The following is an 18,415-nucleotide window of genomic DNA, read 5'->3' as shown; positions in this document are numbered from 1 at the left end:
AGTGGCTCTTTGCCTTCGAGAATAGTAATCATAGTGGTATTAGATGCATTCACATAAATATACCAGTGTACAGCTGCCTGTTTTGAAGAATTAATAGTGAGTGACGCCAGGCTTGGACCAAGATGTGTGTCTCGATATTTAGGTCTCCAGGAATCAAGTGGTATCTGTGGATCCATAGGACAGAGAAACTCAAAAGAAGCTGTCGAGCTTATCCTTATTGAGCTTAAACCCATCAGCCAAGTGGTGTGTGAAGTGTCCCTTTTGGAAGAAATGCATGCACCCATTTCTCATCTCTATAAATACAACGACTTCATTTCACCCTTCCAACACCCAAGGTACTTCACTTCCAAATTCTCCTCTTCACTCCCAGAACCATTTCTATTCAAATCATACATTTCCTGACATGGGTTCACCTTCTCAACCGAGCTATCCAATTTCAGGTGGCTGCCGCTGGTTTTTTATGGATGGATAAAATGTTATGGCCCATTGATGGGGCCGGACCACCATATTGCGGAGGTGGATGAGGTTTATGGAGAGTGTTTCAGCCAATTTCTTGAGCAAAGCAGATGAATCGTTCGTTGAGTTGGGTCCCGTAGTAAGTCAAGAACCTAGCTGCTTGTCAAGAAGGACGTAATCGCTTGAAGTTGCCCGGCCCATTTTTCATTTGTGTTCCCTCATCGCCATCGGTGCCTCGATCTGTCACTTCACCTTGGCCTCAATGATAGAGATATTTACATTGAGATGTCATCATTAGCATATTCAAGACCTTTTCTGGACTTAAATAGTAGAGACCATTGATGAGTAGTGGCTCTTTGCCTTCGAGAATAGTAATCATAGTGGTATTAGATGCATTCACATAAATATACCAGTGTACAGCTGCCTGTTTTGAAGAATTAATAGTGAGTGACGCCAGGCAAGGACCAAGATGTGTGTCTCGATATTTAGGTCTCCAGGAATCAAGTGGTATCTGTGGATCAATAAGACAGAGAAACTCAAAAGAAGCTGTCGAGCTTATCCTTATTGAGCTTAAACCTATCAGCCAAGTGGTGTGTGAAGTGTCCCTTTAGGAAGAAATGCATGCACCCATATCTCATCTCTATAAATACAACTACTTCATTTGACCCTTCCAACTCCCAAGGTACTTCACTTCCAAATTCTCGTCTTCACTCCCAGAACCATTTCCATTCAAATCATACATTTCCTGACATGGGTATCCTTAGTTTTCCTTCTGTGGCTCATAATGCCAAGAAAATCCTCAAGTTTCAGTCTCTTCTGAGTAGAAATCACTCGAATCTTCCGAAAGGGCACGTTGCAGTGTACGTTGGAGAATACCAAAAGAAGCGGTTTGTGGTCCCAATTTCATATATTAATCATCCTTCTTTCCTAGCCTTGCTTAATCGATCTGAGGAAGAATTTGGCTTCAATCATCCAATGGGTGGTCTTACAATTCCTTGCAAAGAAGATGCCTTCATTGATCTCACTTCTCGGTTACACGACTCGTGAACAAAACCAAGAATGAAACGAAGAAGTTGTCGACGATTTTTACAGGGCATTCTTTCCTTAATTAGTTCATTTTCTTGGACAGCAGGATCTTACTAGAAACTGGCTCCTGCATAGGTTTCTTTTATCTATCTATTTTTCGGTTTTCTCATTGAAATGATGTACGTATTATTAATTGGTTTTTATATTTCTTATAATTTCTCTGGTTAAATAATAATAATTAAAAACATATATGAACTCTTGGCTTCTCAAAAATCTCTCAATGAATGGCAGGCTAGATGTTGAGTTTCGTATTGCAGTATCTAGTCAGGGGATGCATAAACAACGCCTCAAACAGAGGAAAATATTAGCTGCTTCATTATTCAATGGAGCAGACCAATTAAAACAACGGCAATTCCTTATATTTGTTAATGGGAAGGTCCAATAAACCTTTGTTATATATATATATATAAACAAGCTCCTTCTATTTAAAGTCTCACAACGTTTCTAAGATTTTGGAGACCTTCAAGTAGAAAAATTTAATTTTAATTGGAGAGTTGCTCCATATCATCAAAACAATGTAACTTAAGGCATATCATAAACGAAATTTTGTACGCACTTTTTTGTTTCACCTCTTTCTTTTTATATCAACAAAAAAACATCTTTTCTTAGACTCTAATTCCGATTGTCATCCACTACTGCACCAATCCTTTTTATTTTTATTTTTTCTTGTTCTTAGTTTTTATGGATAAGATTTTTTGTTTAAGAAATTTCTCTTATATGCATGATTTATAAAAAGAAAAACTCAATTTTAAAACTTTTGTTTAGGAAGTTCAAAATTTTTATTTTTCTTCGATCATGATGCACCAAAACCTTGAAGTATTTTTTCACGTAAACGTGTACGCCTGTGCTCCAGCCCGGGCCGACGCTCATATATCTTCGTGTGTGCGCGCGAAATCGCCAACCTTTTCTATTGCCTAGAGAGCTTCCCCGCTATTTTCTTGCACATGAACATGTCATCAATGTTGTCAAGAGATCAAACTTTTGGGTAGAGATTGGTTGACAACACGTTGTCAGTGAATGAGATGACAGCAGGAAAAGCGTCATGAACGTTGAGAGAAGGTCGCGCGTGGTTTCTTAAGATAGGAAATGATGGTTAAAAAAAGGCTATGGACGCAGGCAATGCTTTACAATTTTAAATCCAGTCCCCTCTCGTATAATTAAATTTGAATTTAATTACCCATAACTCAGTCCTCTCTCACGCACGCAAAGGTTTTTATTTTCATGGAGAGACCCTCGATCCTTCATAATGTGCAAGTGGTATTCTTTTTCCATCATAATCTGGATGGAAAATTGGCGCTTATGTTAATGAGAATTACCAGGTGAATATTCCCTCTCTAGTGCAGTATCCTCAGGGAAGAAGATCTTTTGCTTTTCAGCAGAGAGGCATGGGGGAAGATGCTTCTTTTAAACCTAAATTTGATGCAGATTCTACCACTGATTGGTTCGCCCCGTATATAAAAGGTGTAAAGGTCTTCTCTAACAGATTCACTAATGGCTTCATAATTAATAGCTAGAATAAGAGATTCACAAGACCACTCAGAACCAGACTCAGTTCCTTCTCCGCTTTTTTCCTGTGTCAACTCAGTCATAGGTGTTGGAGAAATAAGAGGTAGGGCATGTTAGGTTGGTTGCCATTAATGTGCAACAACCATTTGCTATTGCACCAACCATGTCCACTCATCCAAGATGTCAAAGGTTGGCAGCCACCATTGTTGAAGAAGAGGTATTCAAAACCCACCATAAGTGGTTTCTCCCACCAACAGATCCTTCATAATGTGCAAGTGGTATTCTTTTTCCATCATAATCTGGATGGAAAATTGGCGCTTATGTTAATGAGAATTACCAGGTGAATATTCCCTCTCTAGTGCAGTATCCTCAGGGAAGAAGATCTTTTGCTTTTCAGCAGAGAGGCATGGGGGAAGATGCTTCTTTTAAACCTAAATTTGATGCAGATTCTACCACTGATTGGTTCGCCCCGTATATAAAAGGTGTAAAGGTCTTCTCTAACAGATTCACTAATGGCTTCATAATTAATAGCTAGAATAAGAGATTCACAAGACAACTCAGAACCAGACTCAGTTCCTTCTCCACTTTTTTCCTCTGTCAACTGAGTCATTTGTGTTGGAAAAATAAGAGGTAGGGCAGAGCCTGATTCCCCAACTACCGACTTCAGATTCTTCAACAACCACGTGAACACAAACATTAGAGCAGCAAAAGTAGCACCAGAAGACTCCACTGTTTCCAATGAAAGTGAACTACCATGCAATGACGTAGTCTCCCGAAATTGTACACGTGTCTCTTTTTCCTGGAGCTTGTGGCTATTTTCACTTGCCTTATCCACTGATTATCTGCTTTCTGCTTGAGGGGCTTCTTTATGAAGATCTCCAAAATGTATAAAATTGGCTTCCAATCATCTGGTTCACTATGTTTCTTCCTAGTTGAGATAGTGCAAGACCTGGAGATCCTAACTCCTACATCATGGCAAGATATTAGAATTAATTTATTTTTCCAATTAAAACTCAACTAAATTGCAAATTAATTTAACTCAAAAAAGCTAAATTTGGCAAGTAGTAGAATAAAGTAAAATTAAATTAAAATTAAACTCATTCCATTTCTTAAATTCACGAGAAGCCATAAAACAATTCTTCCTAAAAAACATAGCTTTACGAACTAAAATTCTTTTTAATTTTGATTTTTTAGTAGTAGTAGTATTAATAACAATAATAATAATAATTTTTATTAAACATTATTTAGCCCAATAAATCAGCTTAGCAACTCAACAACCATATTCAAGTTAAGTTTCAAAATAAACCGACTAAAAATTAATTTTATCAAACTTGATGGGTCAACTCGTGACTCGATCAAACTAGTTAACATCATGTTTAGTTAAAAAAAAATCTTCATTTTAACTTCTTTAAAAAAAAAATTAAAACAAGTAGTTTTAGATTTATCACTTCAGGTCAAAACCTGATCCAAACCCCAATTTAATAATAATAATAAACTCTCAATTTTAATTTAACTCATGGAAACTCTAATTTCTCTTGTTGTTCATGCCTATAATGATTTTATATAAACAATTAAACGAATTCAAAAAAAAAATCCACCAAAAAGGCAACTTGAGCAAGTTACATAAAGGAAAATTAAATTAACTATTCCATATCTTTCTTCTAAACTCCTAAAAATAGATAGTAAATCATTAAATTTCGAAATTCAATAAAACAACAGATGCAGAGAGAGACTCTGGATTTTGAGATTTACCTGGCTAGAGCTAGAGGTACTCTCCTTTTGCTCTTCTTGATCGATGTTATTATTTATGTAGTGATAAAAGTAGGCAAGAGAGAATGCAGTGACAGCAACAACGACAGAACCGAATTTTCATCTAAAGACGCCTTGGCTCATTAAGAACCTCTGATTCCTATCTCTTTGAACACGTGATTTCCTTCCACGATATCGAAATAGTCGACCACCGCGTACCACCGGGAGGTCTCATCAGATCGTGGCCAAAGAAACCAAGAAATTGACGATGACCTCTTTTGATATATGTAGGTTAGTGTGGAGATATGAGCTAGGGTTAGGGTTTGTGATTTTGCAAGCTCCATTCAATATTTTATCAGCGAGAACGGGAGGGAAGTGTTATTATTTCGAGAAACGATGATGGTGGTGCCCCGACTTTTGGAAATTGTTGCTTACGTGGAATGATGGCACTGAATTTTTCAACGGGCTTTAATCTTTTTATTTTGGGCCCACTTTTCAAGTTTTAGACTCGGAGGAGCTTCCGGCTTTTGTGCCAATTCGTTGTAAATGTTATATTTTAAAATATTTAATATATTAAATTAATATTTTTTAATTTTAAAAATTTATTTTGATATTAACATATCAAAATATTTTAGAAATATCTAAAAAATAATTTAACTAAAATAATTGAAATTTTTAACAAATAATAATTTAATCTCAATTTCAATCATGTACTTTGTATATTGACTAATTAAAAAAAATTTTTGAAAAAACATCGAGAATAGAAAATTGAAGTATATAATAAGCAAATTGCTCTTCTCTTCCTGTTCTTTGATCTAATTCAAGTGAAGTGTTGGTTCGTTTTTTTTCTTCTGGTTATTTATGATACAATTTATAGTTCATTTAGTTCAAATTTTGTCGTTAATTTTACCGTAATTAATATCTTAAATTTAATAATGTGTGGGATTTAATAACATTTATGTATATTGGCATATGTATATATTGATTTAATTCAGCTTTCTTTTAAGAAAATCAAGCTTCGGCACAGAACATAATAATTATAGCAGTCAATGATGGCGATATTGATGTTATAGACTTGTAGTATAATTATAATCGAAAAAATGAGGTGGTAATAAGATAATAACATGAAGGTGGAATGAGCAATGATATGATAACGGTACATTTACATTTAAATTAAAAAATAATATTTATATAATTCAAATTATAGTATTGATAGAATATAATTCCTTATATTTTTATTTTTTTAATAATTAGAATTCCTTTTATTTCAAAACATGAAAAAATAAAAACCTGCAACAGCGGGGAAATTATCCTTTTGGGCCTAATTTTCAAGCAAACCAGCCCATGGCAAAGTCTAACTACAAAAAAATCTGGAAACTTCGTGCCGTGTTTATTTAACAAACTCCCAAGCCGTGGCTAACTACTGTAAATCTAAATTCAAACTAAAAAAATGTTTTATACCCAACTGGATTAGGATTGGGTTTGGGTTTGGGTTTAGGTTTGGCTGATAACAACAGGATTATAGGTCAATTTAGACAAGATTGTTAAGGTTTGGTTGAGTAAATGTGAAAATCAATTTAAATTAAAATTTAATTGAAACTATGGCGAAAACTACTCCTACCACTACAACTTCTCTTTAACTTTTTTGGTTTTCCCCGTTAATTCAACTCCTCGACTTCGATGATCATTAAACGAGGTAACAAGCAATTTAATCTTTAGTCGTACGATAATGTTCATTTCTTATTTTTGGCTACATTTTCATTTTAGAAAGTTCCCAAAGAAATCTTAAATTGGAACATTCCATGTTAAAATATTTTTTTGTTTCATGTTGATTATACAAGAAGCAGCAGAAGAAGAAGCAGCAGCAGCAGCATGATGAATTGCCTTCTGGATCTTATGAGATTATTAGTACATTAGTGAATCATATGCTTTAGGATGATAGAATAGAGATGGTCACGTAAAAACTATAGAATTGTATATAAAACAAGCAAAAAGACTTGTATTAGACAAACCTCGTTTAAAGTTTTTTTTTTTTTTTTTTTTTGCTAATCATGTAATTTTCCTGTGGCTGTTGCATTATTTTTGTTTTGGCCATTATTAATATTTTAGGTCTTTATGAGTTTTTAAGTTTTTGGTCGAATCCATGTTGTATTTTTAATTTTTAGGCTTTGAAATTCAAGGGAAAATTTTTTCTATGTTCTTGATCAAGAACATGGAAAAGCAAAGCAGTTTTTGTACTGTATTTGATGTGCAACGCAACTTTGACCATTATTCTATCTAGGGGCGGAATTAAAGGGTGGCAAGCAGAGCCCGAGTCTGCAAAATATTTTAATTTTTTTTTTATTTAATATTTTTAATTTAAATAAATACACTTTTTAATAATATATATATTATTATATTAATTTTGGCCTCCCCTGTAAAATGAATCTAGCTCCCCCCTGATACTGTCTGAAGATTTTTTTTAATGGTGGCGAGGTATTTCTTCTCTTTATCTACTGATTTTATTTATATTTTTTTCATGCTTTGGATTTCAGATTGGATTGTGTGACAAAGTCGATACGATTGCATGGTAAGCAAACAGGATGATTGGAACATTTCTATGATTTTTGGTTATGCCTACCCGGCTTGTGGGTGTTCTAAAGTAGCGGGGAAGAGAAGGATAGACATTGAGCAACTCCTGTTTCGATGCATGCCGGTACTGGTATGCATTTTCACACTTCATTGGAAAAATTCTAATGTTTTTAAGAAATTAATTACAGTTCTCGTATGGTTCTTGCAAATTTCTGTAGGATTCTAGTTGCAATGCTTGCAGTTCGTGAGAGAGTAGGAGTCATCTAATCTCTTGGTATGATATCTTGAAACTTAGCTTACGGTTTTTTGTAATAAGTTTTATGCTGTTCTGTTATGTCTATGATTTTGTTTTTGGTTTTTGTCCTGTTTTGGAAGGCTAACTATGTACAGTGAAGCAAAGCTGGCACTCTTGATATATCTTTGGCATCCGAAAACGAAAGTATGTAGAGTCATCCTAAATCTGTAAAGCAGCATCATCCGGTCGGTTATCTATCTTTCAATTAGTTATCCCGATCGACTGGCTTCTTGTTTTGACTGCTTCAAGGCACATTATATGTTTATGACTGTTTTTTCCGGTTTTCTGTGGCAAAACATGAGACCGATATTAATTGTAATTTGCTGGAGTTGAGGTGAGGGCTGAGGAGATTGCCCTTATTTATTGGCAAAAGGCTGCAGCTTATGGACAGGCTATTTTTTTGAAAATTGTCAGTATGTTTCTTCTCAATCAGTATCACTGCCTAATTCTGATCAGGTAACCTTAAGCAAGTTTAATCAGGTTGATGATTTTGTGATTCTGTAACCTTTCTTCTGGTGTAGCCTTGATTCTGCCTGCTTAGTTTTCTTCATTCTGGTCTGATATGAAAGCAGAACAATTGCTTCGTCTAAATCATTATTGTTTTCAGCTATTTTTGTCCCAGCATTTTGAATCCATGATTCTAGTAGTGCAATGTTTAAAGCCACGCTAATTGATTCCAATATGTCAATTCTTTTCCTGCAGCAACAAGGGCCAAATGCTAAAAATGGAGAGCCTGATCGTGCATCAGGTTCAAGCGGAGAGTATACGAAAAGGCAGCCCAAAGAACCTGATCAGTTAAGTTCATTTAGTAGGTGCTTCTTTGTCCCAGCAGTCACATGAGCATGCGAGTTGGAAGAAAGGCCAGGTCAACCACTCCCATCATCCTTTGAGAATGGACATGGAAGATGGAAACCTTTCCGGACCCCACATAAACAATCAAATTCTTAAGTTGTTACCTACATGTAAATACTAGGTTGAGACAAGATTTTAAGATATAATTTATATTATCTTGTGTTTAATATTTATCAAATAAATAAGAATGATGAAATTCAAACTCTTGATCGCTTGATCATCAAGGTTCTGATATCATGTTAAAGAACTATCTCAATCCAATGACTTAAGCTATTAGATAAATTTTCTAGATATAATTTATATTATTCTTTAACAATAAATCCAAAAATACATGGAGAAATGCACACCAAGTTAAGTTTGAGGTGAGTATGGAAGCATCGGTTGCTGCTGAATGCAATGGCAGGAAACTTGCAATTACATGACCAATGTAAGAAATTAAGACCATGACGACTTCTAATTTCTGCACAAGATATATCAGTAAGATTGCAAATTCCTTGCGCATGTTCTGATTTTAGTTAAAATCTATGATAAAATAAGGCGGTGGATTTTCTTGCAACTTAGATTAATTTAAGCCCTTGCTCAGGTCTACTGCATCAAGGGCAGTTGTTCTGGACTTGTTAAATGGCTATGCGTTGCAATTGCGAACACATGTAATAAACACTCAGGGCTCGGGGCTTTATGCCAGCTATCTTGTGATCACTTGTATGCCTTACCAACCTGCTAACTCTGTTGGGAGATCAGATTCTCGTACTTAGAATAGTAGATACGTAAATATTAGTTTTTTTTATTGTAATTATGTTTTCTACTTAGAATAGATCTGCAGAGTTTTATCTTTTCTATTTTAAACAACTTATAGCATAGCAATCACTTTGTATAAATATATGATATAGTGTTAGTAATAATATCGCTGCATTGAATTCAATCTCATCTTTATTTATTCACAAACTCAGCACAAATTTTATAGCAGTGCTGTTAAAATTGTCCTCTGACGAACCATGCAACTAAGGTCACTGTCTGCTCCCATCGGGACATATATATCAGTGCAACCGAAAGTCCAAAGTTAAAAGGCCAAGGAATCAACATGGTCCTGGTGTTGATTCTAGCTAGACATAACATTCCCTGTTGTTCAACTTGTCCTGAATTAAGAAATGAGAGTGCTGATGCAGCACCGGAGAAATGGACAATAATTATGTCTCGATTCAAGACCCATAATCTTGAACATGAGGGCATCTAGCTGTAGCATGGATATTATAGCGGCCGCTGGTATAATCTCGGCAACCATTGAGCAATGTGCATGCCCATTATCTCATTCTATCCTGGCAGATAAATTTAGGCTCGGCCGAATAAGGCTAAACACAGCTGAGACGCCAAATCTCAAAGTGTTAAACCACATGATTAGTTGATTATGGCTATGTTGGGGCCATTTCGGTGACTTTACAGGGCCAAGCTGGAGAGGTTGGTTTGCACTCCCTCCTCATTAAGGCGAAGTTTGATCAGTACGTCTGGCATTTAAGTCTCAGAAGTCTTTACAAGAATGTCACAGTCCATTATTACGTACGGTTCAAATTTCAAAACCATTGAAAAAAATCCCCATAGATTGATTAACCTCAGTATGAATATCCCATGTTTGATAAAATAATAATAATTTTAGTTAAAGATATCATAATTTGATGTACCCGGTCTGCCTCACCATGTTGACCTAGAAATTATTATATTCAAAACTAATATCAAGAGGAAAAAATAAACAAAACATTATAATTTTAATAAAAAAATATTCGATCCGATAGATTAAGGGTGTAACTAATAATCGGGTCTCGCAACTATAAAACATTGAAAGTTTATCTTAACATCATAGAATATCAGGTTAGGTGAAAATTAAGAAGAAAAAAAACTAAGACGCGGAGCCGATTAGGTTGACAAGTCCACGCCTAGCAAGGACGGCCCAACCGAAGTGATATAAAGGACAGTGAGAGGCAAAGACTTGTTGGTGTTTGGTGGGTCTGCTATCTAACCTTTTATTTTAGAGGCTCCCGAACCGCCCCACGTGTCCTATCCACACAAAGGATTAGTGGTCACCGGCCACTCTCCTGGTTTAAGGGCCTGATTAGTTTTATCTCCAAATGTTTTTAAGCCTACTGGTTAAGCTTAAGGGGATCTAGTTACCGTTAATTAGAAGAGACTTGTCATCTTCCTCGAATCCAAGTTTCTATTAAAAAATTATTTACTGAGATAGAGCTCCAATATGTTTGTTTTTTTTACCAATTTAATCCCTAGCTTCTGTTTGTATATTCTAAAAAGAAATACGTCAATATATATATTTTTAAATTCTTGTATTTAAAAAAATAAAATTAGTAATAAATGTTAATATTTTTAACGACTGCTAGCATCCTCCTACCTTTAAGTTTTCTTAATTCTTTCTTGGGCCGACGTTGTACACTAGAAAATGCTTCTTGAAAAGGAAAAGGAAACGTGCCGTATATGAGCCACACTCTCGCAAAGCAGAAAAGCCACTCAGATGATCCCATTCTCTCACATATTTAAAAGCTAAGAACCCAAGAAGCAGAGAAAGCAGCAAAGGGAGACTAACCTAGAGCAGACCTTCACTTTAGCTCGTGTGTGATTCACGAGATACACACACAAAAACAAAGCCAAAGAACTCACAGGAAAGGAAGAAGAGAAAGGAAAAGGGTTGAGAGAATTAATGGAGAAGAGTAAGGGTAGCAGTAGCGGTAGCACAAGCACAGAAAAGATAAAGACAAGTGGGGGAAATGGACAGGTTTTAGACGGTTCAGATATAATGGAGTTGGTTGGGAATGAAGAGGTGTTTAGCAGTTTTGTGGATCATAAGTTCCAAGAGCTGGATAGGGATAGAGATGGTAAGCTCTCTCTGAAAGAACTTGAACCTGCCGTTGCTGATATTGGCGCTGCCCTAGGCTTGCCTGCTCAGGGTTCATCTCCTGATTCTGATCATATCTACACCGAGGTTAGTAATATTTCATCGCTCTCTTTACTTTGATTCCTTGTTTTCGTCCTTTTCCCCCTCTCTTCAACGAGGTCTCGTTCTTCGAATATAGACAAAAGTTAATCAATCATAGGTTTTATTTTTTTTTTCCTTTTCTTATTAATCAAATTAAGGACACAATTAATCCTAGCTGCCACCATCTAGCTGCATTAACATGGTTCAAGAATCAATCTAGATATACCCTCAAAAAAAAAAAAAAAACATTTTCACTGCGCTTTGAAAACCTAATTCTACCTTGAGTTTTATAGCCTTTTGCTGGCTATAAAATTAAGTTATTCATTCAATTTATTTTCTCTTTAAAAGATCTCAATTTTAAATTTATACATGTATATATAAAGAAATATTCTAGAAATAACCAGAATTTTGTATTTTTCTAGCTTGAAGCCACTGTAGGAGATGGGTGTGTTACGTTTGATTTGACTTTATACATCCCTTCATTACGTCTTAAGTTGTATTTTTAATTGCACTAGAACTCCTTTAACTTCAACAATAACCTAAAAATGTCTCATTGCTTTCATCATTCTTTCGTAAGTTTTAATTAAGTTAATTGCTCCCAAACTTTTTCCGGATTCGTTGTTTAGAACACTGATGATCTAATAAACTTTCAAGTTTTAACAGCGAAATTACTAAATTCTCCATCTTTAGCCTCCCTCGAGAAACACCTAAACTGTTTTTCGGTTTAAGTCGGTGTTGTGGGTTAGCTTTTCAGTTCGCCTTTAGTACTTTCCCCCCTTACTTCTATCATTTTTTTTCTTTTTCTTTTAGATTAATGTAGGTGTTCGGATCAACTTGCGCGCACCACGACTATGACTTCTATCATTTTTTTTTTAGATTAATATGGGTATTCGAGTCAACTTGTGCGCACTACAACTAATTTCACAGATTCTAAAATTATTCTTTTCCCTTTTCTTGTTATCATTACATGTTGGAGAGGAATCTGCAGATGAATGTTGTGCAAACTACATGAACATTTTCCTTTCTTTAGTGTGTATTAGATTGATTTCTATGAGTAATAAAAAGATGATTTGTTAGTTAAATGATTTCATAATACTTCCAAACTTGAGGATAATTAAGTAAAGCAAAACTTATTAGGGTTGGTGTATATAATATTAATAATTAGAAGATAAAAATTATATACAAGGAAATTTCTTTGCTTGATTGAAGGGTGGAAACAGTGCAAATACCCCGTGAAAAAATCGAGAGTTGAAATACTGTCAATTGAAAAAAAAAATGATATTTATATTGTGTGTTTGATATATATTGTAGTGCAGAATAATTTTACATGAAAATACTATAGAAGAATTTTTTTTATTTTTGTTTATGTTTTACAATAATACATTAAAATTATTAAAAATTAAAAATATGTTAATTTAATATTTATTCAAAATAAAATATATTTTTTTAAAACATTCAAAACCAGAGATTACCGTACTCCAACCAAGTTCTTAGCTAATTAACGAATTTAGAAATACATATTATTATTTTTTGAGTTTTTTATATGTGACCTCGTATGATTTTTTTGTTTGCCGGCCTGCTTGGATTTAAAAAGGCAGTGCTTTAGTGTGGACAAGACCAAAAATAGGAATGTATAACCAACTGCTCCTAGCATCGTAATTAATTAATTAATTTGTGGAACTAACAGCTCCATTGATGAAATCATGAATGTAGGCTCCATATCATATTTTAAACTGTGATTGAGTGCATGAAAAATGTGGGAGCAGTAAAGTATCATCTCAAGCCCACAAGAACATGTAGAATTGTCTAGCTAGGACCACCAACGCAATAAATTGTGATTTGTCTCTTTCTAAGAATCCGAAAGGGTTTGAGAAGTCAGGAGTAGGGAAAAACTCATAATAATGTTGCATCAAATACCATGCTTGTTACAGCTAGCAATTTCTTCATAAAACTATAAAACTCCTGTAATAATAATAATTATTATTATTAATTCATCTCTCTTTCTCTCTATCCATAGTTTTATAAATGCACGTTATTGTAGGTTCTAAATGAATTCACACATGGCAAGCAAGAGAGAGTGAGCAAGACTGAGTTCAAAGAAGTTCTATCAGATTTTCTTCTAGGCATGGCTTCTGGTTTGAAGCGAGACCCTATAGTGATCCTCCGTATTGATGGAGAAGACCTCTTAGAGTTCATCAATGGACCAGATTATGAAGCAGAAATGGTGCACTTGTTTTCACAGTTAGAATCACCTGATGGATCACTCCATGACCACATTGTCAAAGTTTTGGAACAGCTTACAGTAGATCAAGGGATGCCCCCGTCTTCAGATTCTTGGGTAAGTAATGGAATTTTATACCATGAAATTAATTCAATGTTGTAACATTAGTTACTATGGGGTTTCAGTACAAATTGTCGGAGTTATTTTCTCATGTTCGTAGGTAATGAGCAACATTGTGGAACCAGCTTTACAATCTTGTAGTGGTCAAGATCATGACAAGCCGCTTTCTCAAGAGACATTCCTGGCGGAGTTCAGGAAAGTGGCAGAGAGTGTAGCTCAACATCTCAGAGAGCAGCCGGTGATTGTTGCACACTGTGAAAACACCTTTGATGGAAGTGGAATTAGGAGACTGTTATCCAACAAATTTGAATTAGACAAGGTTTGGATCTTACTACATAACCTCTCCTTTTTTCCATCATACTAATCAGCATTAATTTCATATTTTATTGAGAAAGATTATCATAATTACTGTTTAAGTTCTACAATTCCTTATGGGCTTGGCAGACACTAAACACAGCAACGGAGAATGCCCCAAGGGATCGCAATGGGAAAATATCTAAGGAGTATTTGCGTGTGGCACTAGATGCGGTCGCTCCGTCAGCTGGCCTGCCTCCAATCGGTGCGATCCAAGAGGTAGCGAAAAGCCAGACATTAATATATAATTCACAATTAAGTTTTGCTACTCTCGTCTCAAATAAGATTAAAATGTCAATTACTTTGAACTTCAATGTTTCAGATGGACGAGGTTATAGGCGAAGGGTTTAAGATGATGAATGCAGATGATGGGAAACTGGTTAAAGAGGATGAGTTTAAGAAGATGTTGACTGAAATCATGGGAAGCATAATGTTGCAGTTAGAGAGCAACCCCGTCTCGATTTCTTCAAATTCTGTTGTCCATGAGCCCCTCGCTTCCTCCCCTACACTTTTGCAGCCATCTCCCTAGTTACAAAAATAGAATCACAAAATCTTAAGTTCTGGTTTTAAGCATGTCGAGGAAAATATATTTATAATAAAAATGAAATAACAAGTCGAATAAATGTTTGTTCAATTAGGGCTAAGTCGATCAGTAGTTGGCTTCTTGTGCTAGCCACTTGAGTGTGCATATAATAGAATAGAGAGTCATCGCGTCGAGCAATATTTCAACGATAATCCTTCCCTACTTGGTGTTCTTTGTTCTTCCTTGATGTAGTAACCTATCTTGCTAATCCTTTATATTGGCAGTCTTGTTCATGATCTAGGATTTTGATTGTGGTGGCTGCAGGGTGTTATGATCCAAGTCATATACAGTTTTAAGTGTAAATTTATGTTGATTTTAAGCAATCTAGTGGTTTATAACATGTCCACTACAAACTATATATATATATATAGACTACATGATATAGCACTTTGAAGCCATGCAAGCAGTTAGCTAAGCCTGATCAATGATTTGTATGAGTTAAGGACGACGACTCTACATCTTGATGATGATCATATTATTACAATTCCATTCAGATACAAACTTAGACAGAACTTAATTTCCCAAACTGAACATAACCATCCTCTTCCATATCCTTGAGGTGTTATTGAAAATAGTTTTAGTCTATTTTATTGTGTGGGAAAGCTGAGGTGGAATTAGCTTTGTGTAGAGAGCAAAAACCACACAAGCAATACCAGGCCCAACCCAGAATACCCAATGACCATCCCAAAGATGGCCCCCTCTAACGATTGCTGGCCCTAAACACCTTGCTGGGTTCAGCCCAGCTCCAGCATAGCCTTTCGTAGCCGTGACAGTGGTTGAAATGTAAACAAGAAGACCCACGACTATTCCGATGATGATAAAAACATTAACTCGGCCTAAAGCCTTCGCTTGGCGTTGATCGAAGGCCATCCACACTGAAGCAAAAAGAAACACAAACCCACAAATTATCTCCAGCCAAAGGGCCTGGCTTGTCTCTAGGCCGATCACAGTCTGCCCATCTGGCCCTGGAGCAACAATGGTGAGGGTACAGCCTCCAAGTGAAAAGGTTTTTTGAATTTCGCTGTTCACCACAGCTTTTAGTGCTAGGGCACCAAAAATGCCACCAACACATTGAGCCAAAACATAGATGATAGCTCTTGACAGAGAAACAAGGCCAGTTAGCAAGGCAGCGAAGGTTACAAGAGGATTAATGTGGCCACCAGAAATGGGAAAGGTAGCTAGTACGAGAATTGTGATAATGATGGCAGCAAGAATTGATAATATGAGGTTTGGTATTTTTGTCTCGATCCGCATAGTTGAAATAACGATGGTGTCCAAAGTAAAAACAAGAACAGCTGTGCCTATGAGCTCTGCCACTGATGCTCTCCATACCTGAGCAGACACAACCCCTGCATGGTAAATAAATTTGCTGGCCTACAAACGTAACATGTTGCCTATACATATCAACAACAAAGTCTCGGTGCCTACTGATGTTGTGCTTCTAAAATCAACAGTAATAGTGGCTGGTTTCAAGGTTGTGAACGACAATTTAAGTACTTGTTTCAAGGTTGTGAATGACAATTTAAGTACTAATTACCGTCAAAGAAACAAGGTCTTCCAAGCCCAATATCTCGCTCAATATAGTGGATTTTTGCTTCTTCATCCCCTTTTCGTTTTCGACTACCTCTGCCCTGCAAAATTATATGGACAAAAAAAAGGCTTATAATTAATTATAGTTAGTTTCTAGCAATAATACAGCATGATCTTATAAATTAGAAAGGAGAAAAGCATGATATGTCATAGTAATAATAATAAAGTTTTGGTACGTTGGTGTAGTGGCAAAACGATGTATTTTATTAGCCCCAAAGAGGTTTTCTTCATCACCCTCTGTATATCCAGCCATCTTTTCCTTCTGTCTATAGCCAGAAACCTTGTTAATCAAGGCGACAAGGGAGTTTAAATAATTTATTCTATCACTTGATTTCAAGTTTTATTTCAATTTGCTGTGGATTGGTTTTGTTGTCATTACAGATGACCAGTAATTAATTTTGATAAAGTCACAATTGCTTTCACCTTGTCACGTCTAAATTAAGATCCATTATGCCATTACAACTTCCTAATCTTGAACTACAATTACTACTATATCATATTAAACCACATTTCCCAATTGGATTGATATTTGTTCATCTGATTTGTCAAAATTAATCACTTCTGTTTTCACCCACTACTTACAGTTCACAAGCGCATATGTTGTATATATCTATACAGATCCAAGCATGACCGTGATCCCTCAAGTCTTGGGATCATGATCTTGTTCCATATAATTATACTTCCTATAAACATGATTTCTCCCTTTGACGGAACTATTTGGAAATATTCTGATTCCAGCACTCTCATTTCTTTGATTTTTATTTTGACAAATCTGATAGCAATCACAATTATATAAACAGATACTATATCGTGTTAGATAAATGGGGTCCTGAAGCATCTGATTATATCCACGTGGTATGAATATTATAGGTCAAGGGAAAGTGTTTTTAATTGTCTTTAAGAAGTTGATTTAGAATAGTGGATCTTACTGTAGATTTCACAACGAAACATATTAAGATCTTACAGCTAGCTATATGGAATTGACACCAAATTAACAATTAATTAGAATTTTAACCATCTTTAATGAACAACTTTCACTCTCCATTTATTAAAATAGCACTTGCAATCAACTGAAAGAAGAAATTATTTTAAAACCCGATTGCTGGCTTGTAGACTTTGATTAACCTGGTTTCTGGCTATATATTTAGAGTGCAAAAGAGGGAAGAATATTGGTAATAGAAGAATAAGATGGGTGGATACACACACACACACATATACGAGAGCTTTTGAAGATGAAGAAAGCCTCAGTGGTAACAAAACCCAGCCTTATGCCACTACACCACTGTAAGTTCAGAACTTCATGTTATCATAAATTGTAGAAACAGAAGATGTTAAGAAAGGATTTGAGCGTGGACGGTTTAAACCGGAAATCAAAAGTAAATCTCGAAGTCTTAACTTAAGTGTCAATTTGATAATATCGTGCAGAATACTTTTTGAAAAAAAATTTTGAATGAAAATAAATTAAAATAATATTTTTAATATATAGTTTTTATATCATGACATTAAAATTATTAAAAAATATCTAAAAATATTTATTTATATAAAAAATAGTTTCAAAAACATTATAAAAATCAGATTATACTGCATTTCTAGAATCACTCAGAAAAAAGAATAAACTTATGCATCAAACTTCAGATTCCTAACCGTTTAATCTGAAATTTTGATTGGATATCATAACCATGGAGCATAATTGTTTAATTTTTAAAAATTATTTTTTTTATCATGGACAAAATCGTTTTCATATTACTAAAACATAGTTTTCTAACTAATACCAAGTTCGGTTCAAATATCAATTCAATAAGAACATAAAAATATTGATGATGTTCTAAAAAATTTAAATAATTTAGTAAAATAGTTTTTAGATTAGATAATTAATTGTTCCTAATAATCTTATTCATTTTTCTCAATTAAAATAGTTAATAGCATGTACTTAGTACATAATAAGTTAAAATAGTTTGTAACTAGTACTTATAAAAAGTGTTTTTTGATGGAGATGAAAACTCTACGATAATAACATTAATAACTTTATAAAAAAAGAAAATACAATAATATTTT

At 34.9% G+C, this 18,415-nt stretch overlaps 3 protein-coding genes and 1 long non-coding RNA gene across 4 annotated transcripts; 3 read left to right on the top strand and 1 right to left on the bottom strand.

Moving 5' to 3' along the window:
- Positions 1-110: 110 nt before the first annotated feature.
- LOC105141443 (indole-3-acetic acid-induced protein ARG7-like) lies at positions 111-1,805 on the top strand. Its single transcript, XM_011048669.1, has 2 exons — positions 111-393; positions 1,197-1,805. Exons 1-2 carry the CDS (start codon positions 275-277, stop codon positions 1,501-1,503), a joined length of 426 nt encoding a protein of 141 aa, XP_011046971.1. The 5' UTR covers positions 111-274; the 3' UTR covers positions 1,504-1,805.
- Positions 1,806-7,249: 5,444 nt separating this feature from the next.
- On the top strand, positions 7,250-8,693 carry LOC105141436 (uncharacterized). Its single transcript, XR_845388.1, has 4 exons — positions 7,250-7,498; positions 7,587-7,642; positions 7,744-8,119; positions 8,366-8,693. It is a non-coding gene; the product is annotated as an uncharacterized LOC105141436 (long non-coding RNA).
- Positions 8,694-10,962: 2,269 nt separating this feature from the next.
- LOC105141430 (uncharacterized) lies at positions 10,963-15,110 on the top strand. Its single transcript, XM_011048653.1, has 5 exons — positions 10,963-11,498; positions 13,534-13,830; positions 13,934-14,152; positions 14,278-14,406; positions 14,510-15,110. Exons 1-5 carry the CDS (start codon positions 11,217-11,219, stop codon positions 14,714-14,716), a joined length of 1,134 nt encoding a protein of 377 aa, XP_011046955.1. The 5' UTR covers positions 10,963-11,216; the 3' UTR covers positions 14,717-15,110.
- Positions 15,111-15,206: 96 nt separating this feature from the next.
- On the bottom strand, positions 15,207-16,667 carry LOC105141419 (aquaporin AQPAn.G-like). Its single transcript, XM_011048631.1, has 3 exons — positions 16,537-16,667; positions 16,308-16,401; positions 15,207-16,102 (listed from the first exon to the last, which is right to left on the bottom strand). Exons 1-3 carry the CDS (start codon positions 16,611-16,613, stop codon positions 15,353-15,355), a joined length of 921 nt encoding a protein of 306 aa, XP_011046933.1. The 5' UTR covers positions 16,614-16,667; the 3' UTR covers positions 15,207-15,352.
- Between the last annotated feature and the right edge of the window lie 1,748 nt (positions 16,668-18,415).

The sequence above is a fragment of the Populus euphratica genome, unplaced genomic scaffold, assembly GCF_000495115.2.
Source record: "Populus euphratica unplaced genomic scaffold, PopEup_1.0 scaffold3.1, whole genome shotgun sequence".
Lineage (NCBI taxonomy): Eukaryota > Viridiplantae > Streptophyta > Magnoliopsida > Malpighiales > Salicaceae > Populus > Populus euphratica.
Note: the sequence above shows the minus strand (reverse complement) of the source record. Positions and strands in the feature narration are given on the sequence as shown.

Excerpts from the sequence above, each read along its gene's own strand:
- LOC105141443 (XM_011048669.1), top strand. The coding sequence starts at position 275 with ATGCACCCATTTCTCATCTCTATAAATACAACGACTTCATTTCACCCT. Across the intron at positions 394-1,196 it reads CATTTCTATTCAAATCATAC|ATTTCCTGACATGGGTATCC; the intron begins ATTTCCTGACAT and ends TTCAAATCATAC.
- LOC105141419 (XM_011048631.1), bottom strand. The coding sequence starts at position 16,613 with ATGGCTGGATATACAGAGGGTGATGAAGAAAACCTCTTTGGGGCTAAT. Across the intron at positions 16,402-16,536 it reads CGTTTTGCCACTACACCAAC|GGCAGAGGTAGTCGAAAACG; the intron begins GTACCAAAACTT and ends ATAATTTTGCAG. Across the intron at positions 16,103-16,307 it reads AAGACCTTGTTTCTTTGACG|GTATGGAGAGCATCAGTGGC; the intron begins GTAATTAGTACT and ends GTGTCTGCTCAG.
- LOC105141430 (XM_011048653.1), top strand. The coding sequence starts at position 11,217 with ATGGAGAAGAGTAAGGGTAGCAGTAGCGGTAGCACAAGCACAGAAAAG. Across the intron at positions 11,499-13,533 it reads CTGATCATATCTACACCGAG|GTTCTAAATGAATTCACACA; the intron begins GTTAGTAATATT and ends ACGTTATTGTAG. Across the intron at positions 14,407-14,509 it reads CAATCGGTGCGATCCAAGAG|ATGGACGAGGTTATAGGCGA; the intron begins GTAGCGAAAAGC and ends TCAATGTTTCAG.